The sequence below is a fragment of the Rattus rattus genome, chromosome 6 (assembly GCF_011064425.1).
Source record: "Rattus rattus isolate New Zealand chromosome 6, Rrattus_CSIRO_v1, whole genome shotgun sequence".
Classification (NCBI taxonomy): domain Eukaryota; kingdom Metazoa; phylum Chordata; class Mammalia; order Rodentia; family Muridae; genus Rattus; species Rattus rattus.
The window spans coordinates 63,550,911-63,557,562 of NC_046159.1; the positions used below are offsets into that span (position 1 = coordinate 63,550,911).

General features: G+C 42.8%; 1 protein-coding gene across 1 annotated transcript; it reads left to right on the forward strand.

Annotated features, from left to right (window-relative positions):
• Window positions 1–782: 782 nt before the first annotated feature.
• Window positions 783–6,045, forward strand: Pole4 (DNA polymerase epsilon 4, accessory subunit). The gene is made up of 4 exons (XM_032906304.1): window positions 783–1,084; window positions 1,505–1,589; window positions 2,034–2,075; window positions 5,279–6,045. The coding sequence occupies exons 1-4, from the start codon at window positions 869–871 to the stop codon at window positions 5,290–5,292; spliced, it is 357 nt and encodes a 118-aa protein (XP_032762195.1). The 5' UTR covers window positions 783–868; the 3' UTR covers window positions 5,293–6,045.
• The last annotated feature ends 607 nt before the right edge of the window (window positions 6,046–6,652 follow it).

A 6,652-nucleotide genomic window follows, 5' to 3' on the forward strand; every position in this document is an offset into this window, starting at 1 on the left:
ATCAAAGCGATTTTCTATTTTAAAGATAGGGTCTTACTATGTAGTCCTAGCTGGCTTGGGAACTCCCTCTGTAGATTAGGCTGGTTTCTGCTACTCCAGTGCTTATATTAAAGGTATGCACCACCACACCTGGTCAAAAGTTATCTTAATACCCAGAAGTCATTCTCATTCTCTCAAGAAGGTGTAGTGGAATTTTCCATAACTAAGCAAAAACGGATAGTAATAATGTTCAGAAGCAGCTAGATGATCCAATCTTTTTCTAAGGGAGACAATATTTTAACTTACTTGTCATAACAATGTTTTGCTAACTCCACATACCAAAATTTTAAAACGTAAAAATGTGCAATTAATGTTGATATTTCCTATAGAAACACACTTTTTGATTGTTTTTTTGAGTAAGGCCATCAGTGTTCTGATGCAACCTACGTTTGAACGACCAGACACCACAACTTTCTATGTCCGCACGCCTTTCTTGGACTGCACTTCCAATTCTGCCCGTCAAACGTCCCATTCCAGTTAAGACGTGATCCCCGGAGCTGGCCTGGCGCTGAGCGGCACCACATTGTGAGGACACCCATGGGTCCCCCTTAAGTGAACCTTGAGGATAGACCCTGAGAACCTACGCAGGCTCCGGCGAAGCATCCGGACTTCCGGCTCAGCTAGGCCACGCCCGGCCGCTTCCAGGCTCTCCCCCGGAAGGCAACATCAGACGCCCGAGCCGGAGGGGGGCGTTTCTGGCGCGCCCCGCCTTGTAAGGGAGGGGCCACGCCCACACAGAGAGGCGTGGTCTCTAACCGGCGCGGGAAAGGGGCCGGAGTCTCGTGTGCGCGCTCAGACAGCGATCGCGCGCAGCACATTTAGGGAGGGGATGGCGGCAGCGGCGGCCGCTGGGAGCGGGACGCCCAGAGAGGAGGAGGCTCCGGGAGGGGAGGCAGCAGCTTCGCAGGCCCAAGCCCCGACGAGTGCACCCGGTGGGGCTCGCCTTTCGAGGCTGCCTCTGGCGAGAGTAAAGGCCTTGGTGAAGGCAGACCCTGACGTAACGCTGGCGGGACAGGAAGCCATCTTTATCCTGGCGCGTGCCGCGGTGCGGCGGGAAAGCAAGGGCGACTGGGTCGGGGAAAGGGGCGTGGTTTTTAGGGGCGTGGCTCGGGGTGTGGCAGGCCCTGGTATGCTGACCTGCCTGAGACCTAGGAAGGCCTCTGTAGGCCCCATTTGAGTTTGTTAATCACTTCACTTCAGGGGGCTCAGGCAACTTTAGTTTGCACCCTCCGGGGCTCACACAGAATTTGAAGGGGGCCCTAGTGAATATTTATAAATATTAGAGCAGGGTGACTGAAGATAGGGAAGGGGATAGCAGAAGTGTTTTTGTGAATTTTAGTACAATCTTAACTTCTAGAACTTTCCTGTGTGGTAGAGCCCCCTTTTACCCTTCTTGCCCACATATACACAGGTTTGCTCACCTCAGTGGGCTAGAATCCACTAATCTGCTCTGCTTGTTTTGCAGGAGCTGTTTGTGGAGACTATTGCAAAAGATGCCTACTGCTGTGCTCAACAAGGAAAGAGGAAAACTCTTCAGAGGAGAGATTTGGGTAGAGTCACTGTGATACCTCAGGGTGGACAGGGGACCTATGGGCTGGGCTTTCTTATAGCTGGTTCACAAGGCATCACTGAAGCAAGGTTTTTTTATTTATTTGTCTAGCTGGTAACCCTTGCACGTGTGTTAGCCTTTAAAGACTGTATTTCTCATTCCCTCTTATACTGCCAAACTCTTTTTCTAGTATCTTTAGAGAGAAAAGTGAATTTAGGAACGAGACAGGGTTATAGGAGGCCTTACCGAACAGCATTTTTGTGGGATTTTGTGCCGAGACAGTTGAAAGAATTTATAGTGTAAAAATTAGGACATCAGGGAGATTGTTTATAAATGATGTAATTTGCATAAAACCCCATGTTTGTTATTATGTGGATTATACTGTTTTGTGTCTGATGTTCAAATGGCTAGAGCTAATCAAATATCCCTTTACCTTGTATTTCAGATAATGCCATAGAAGCTGTGGATGAATTCGCTTTTCTAGAAGGTGAGTTCACTGTCAGCACAGACTGCTTTCTCTGTCGATGATGTGAACTTCGAATCTCATAAAACCTTATAAAAACAGATGTGTGGTTCTTCGTACACAATGGAAATGATTCTTCCCATTTTGATAGAAAAGAGGAACATTTTCCATTTGTGGGAATTAGAAATTCTACAGTGAAATTGCAAGCGTAAAAGAAGGAGGGAGTATAAAAAAATACCAGTAGAGTTGGATTTAGATTTTGAATCCTATTTAAATCTCTGTCCCTAAATATCAATATTGCTCCCTTATACTGTTTAGAATAAGACACAATTCATAATTTTTTAAAGATTCATTTTTACTTATGTGTATGTGTGCTTGTACATGCCAAATGTATGAAGGTTCCCTTAGGAGCCAGAAGAGCAGTGTGAGGTGCTAAACCTGGGTGCCGTGAACAGGTCTTCTGGAAGAACAGCAAGCACTTTTTTGTTTTGTTTTTGCTTTATTGAGACAAGGGTTTCTCTGTGTAGCCCTGGCTGTTCTGGAATTCACTCTGTAGACCAGGCTGGCCTTGAATTCCCAGAGATCCAAGATCCACCTGCCTCTGCCTTCCAAGTGCTGGGATTTAAGGCGTACGCTACAACTGCCCTCAGAGCAGCAAGCACTAAATCAGAGTCATGTCTTCACCCTCAGTTCCTGACTTTAAAGACATGTTCTCATGCATCTCAGGCTGGTCTTGGACTTTCACTGTATAACTGAGAATGACCTGGAATTCCTTTTCTGTCTTCCTTACCTCCCCAAATGCTAGTAATAACAATAATAATAAGTAAATAAATACATAAGTAGGCATATACTACCTTGCCTGGCTCTGAGCTCTTTTCTTCTTACTCTGTTCTGCTTCTCCGTGTCAGCCTATGCCAATGGCACTCTTTAGATGTTCTCTTTGAACACGTTTTAATATAGCTCCCCAATGTCTGCTTCAAGTCTAGACTTGAGTATTCTTTTAAGTTGTAGATCTTTGTTTTTCCACCTATTTGTCTTAAAAATAACTTGAATTAGTTGCCCAACTCGCTTTATGACCCAGTATATGGTCATTCTTGGTCATTCTATGGTCATTCATAGCTCCGTATATGCTGGAAGAGAAAGCACTCTATTCTGTTTTGCTTACTTGTTTTACCAGTTGCTGAGTAAGAATTGCCTGTTAAATTCTCCTACCACAGCTGCAGATTATTTTCACTTAAATTTTTGATTCTGTTTATTTTGTAAGACCATATGGTTAGGTATGTAAAAGTTTAATAATACTATGTTGTTTGTGACAGCCCATGGTATTTAATTTATAGGTTGATTATTGTTATTTCTAGTGATTTTAAAAGGAGGTTATTAGACCTTCCCATTTGGACAGACTGAGGTTTGGTTCTTCCCTCCCTCAGCCTGGCACGCAGCCCTTCTCAGCCCTCTCACATTGACACATGCCTTCAGGGCCACAATAGGTTGGCCTTACTTAGTGACTTTGCTCTCTCTAGGTTGTAGATTTAATTCTTAATATGATTTTCAATTATTGAGAAATTTTATTTTTAAAATATGTTTAGCTTTATTTGTTGCTCTAAACACAGACCAGCCATCGTCAAAAGCAGAAGTTGCCACGAGTTCATGCCTGTGAATGCCAGTCCTTGGGAGACTGAGGCAGCAGGATTTTAAGTTTAAGGCCAGTCTGTGCTACAAAGGGGGCTCCAGCCCACTTTGGCTAGTGCAATACTGCCTTAATCAACAACAGAAAACCCCAAAGAAAGTTACTATTTTTTTAGTTACAAGTACTATTGGTTTGGTTTTTCTAATGTTTATCACCCTGATATAAACTTTATTAATCGAATTAAGAAATAACTTTGGCCTCTCCTTTTACTACGAAGGTTCCTTCAGTACAGTGCTCTTCCTTCTGTGTGAACATAACATGAGGCTGCTTTGGAAGCTGAGTGTCTGTAAAGTGATGGTTGTTGCTTTGCAGCTGCCCTTCTGGGTAAAGAGGAGCGGATGCCCTGCTGAGGCCCCACAGGCCAAAATGCGGAATGCTTCCTGGGAGTGTGACTGCCAGAGGCTGCTCTGGTTTTCCAAGATAGGCCACTTGGTTCTTTGAGCAAAGTCCTGCGATTTTTTTTTTCTCTCCTTCATGTATGTTTAAATCTGTGGCTGCTTCGTGGAGGCAAGGTTGTAAGAGGCATGAGAGAGGGAAGCCTGTGTCCTGTGGATCATTAGCTCCTTTCCTTTCTGTCAATGCAGTTAACTGGGACAGTGATTTTCAACCTTCCGAATTCTGCGACCCTTTAATAATACAGCTCCTCATGCTGTGGTGACCCAAATTATAAGATTATTTCATTGCTACTTCATAACTTTAATTTTGCTATTGTTATGAATTGTAATGTAAATACTTTTAGAAGTGAGGTTTGCTAAAGGGGTGATGACCCACAGGTTGAGAACCACTAGTCTTGTGCTTTCCGCTGGTTCTCCTGGGGTGGGAGATAGCTTCTCTTCTCTTGCACCCCGATCTGCATCAGGCTCAAGGATTCTTTGCTCTGTTTATAAACATACTCAGTGAGATGTTGATTATTTCTTTGTTGTTGTTGGAATTGGCCAGCTGCTAGTGGAGCTTTGTTCTGTGTTGTAGATTATGCCTTTTAAACAGCTTTTTCTCTTTTGAATACAATCTTGGAGAGCATAAAGACTTGTGAGCTCAGGTGCGCAAACTCAGTTGGGACTTTCTGAGAAAAGATTAGAGAGACTGGAGAGATAGTAATTAAGACTATTCTATAGCAGAGGATCCAAGTTCAGTTCACTCACAGCCTCCTGTAACTCCAGCTTCAGGGGGATCTGATGCCCTCTTCTGGTCTATATGGGTATTGCATACACACGCTCTCAAAAGTATACATGTAATTAAAAAAAAAAACTTGTTTAAAGTTATAAATGCTTTGCTTAGAGAGCCTTTCCCTTTTTGAATGTTCATTGAGCAGTGTAGCAGTTCTTTAGCTCTTTTTCAGCTCTAGTTCTAATTCTGTGCATTGGTGGGATTAATTCCCAAAAAGCTACCTTTTCTAATAACATTTCCCCCTCGGTCTTTTGGATATACTCCTCAGATTAAACTGCTGTTACCAGCAAGGCCCTGTGTGCTTTAAGTTTGTCCAGTTTGTGACACTACCCAAGACAGACACATTCTTATACATTGCTTTTTTTGTTTTTAGGCACTTTGGATTGATAGTGGAGCTGGATGATTTTGTGAGCCTTTGCTGCATCCGTCGTTTTTCCCCTCTGTAAGCCTCAGCTTTGGAGAGAGTCTGCGCATGTATACAATCTTCCTGTTCTGCTTTTACCCAAAATGGAAGAAGCAGAGAGCTCTTGGATAGCATTCTCCACAAAGTCTTCCATTACTTGAGTCTGTCTTCCAATTCAGGCCTGGATGTAGCTGATGCTGTTTGGGGCAGAGATGAAAGGACCGTTCTGCATAGGTGGTTTAATGATCACAGAAGACTGGAATAAAGGTCTTTGGTCGGCTTCGTTCCTGTGTTTTATATTGCCTTTGCTCTTGCCCTGTGACTGGGAACCCATGTGGTCAGGCACAGACTTTCCTCATCTTTCAAGCAACCATCCCAAGTCAAGTCTTTATTAACTTTGTTCTTTCTAAGCATGTCATTGGTATGTGGGTCAATAATATATGGGATACCTCTTCTCCTTAGGAGTCAAATCAATGAGGTTCCAACAGTTTTATTGAAGTATAATTCATGTGTCATATTCAATTCAAATTGTAAAGTTCAATGGCTTTTTTTTGAATATTCATAGGTATATGTAGTGAGATTTGGAACATTTTCCTCTGAATGGATTCACATGAGTTTTGTGTATGACAAAATTTAGATAATGTTATTTAAATTTAATCTATGGTATGCTATGTATTTGTACCCTTACCTTTAAGTTGTGAAATATATGTAATATAAAGTTTCCCATTTCAACTGCTTTTCAGTGTGTTGCTCAGAGTGTTGCACAACCGTCACCATCATTGACCTCCAGAACTTTGTAACAGTGTTCTTAGCCTGGACCATCATACACATGGGACAGTAACTTTGTAATGGTGTTCTTAGCCTGGACCATCATACACATGGGACAGTAACTTTGTAATGGTGTTCTTAGCCTGAACCATCATACACATGGGACAGTAACTTTGTAATCATGGACCATCATACACATGGGACAGTAACTTTGTAACGGTGTTCTTAGCCTGGACCATCATACACATGGGACAGTAACTTTGTAACAGTGTTCTTAGCCTGGACCATCATACACATGGGACAGTAACTTTGTAACAGTGTTCTTAGCCTGGACCATCATACACATGGGACAGTAACTTTGTAATGGTGTTCTTAGCTTGGACCATCATACACATGGGACAGTAACTTTCTTTCCCTTTCTCATCTCATGTCATGCTAAATGAAACTTTTGGTTTTTTTTTTTTTGTGAGATGGTGTGGGTGGTGTACTTGGAGTACATAGAATGTAGTGGTTCAGGAAAGCTGTGGCAAGGCCTTCCGACAGTATTCTGCAGCACAGATCTTTCTTAGGATACAA

Excerpts from the sequence above, each read along its gene's own strand:
- Pole4 (XM_032906304.1), top strand. The coding sequence starts at position 869 with ATGGCGGCAGCGGCGGCCGCTGGGAGCGGGACGCCCAGAGAGGAGGAG. Across the intron at positions 1,085-1,504 it reads TTATCCTGGCGCGTGCCGCG|GAGCTGTTTGTGGAGACTAT; the intron begins GTGCGGCGGGAA and ends CTTGTTTTGCAG. Across the intron at positions 1,590-2,033 it reads TCTTCAGAGGAGAGATTTGG|ATAATGCCATAGAAGCTGTG; the intron begins GTAGAGTCACTG and ends CTTGTATTTCAG.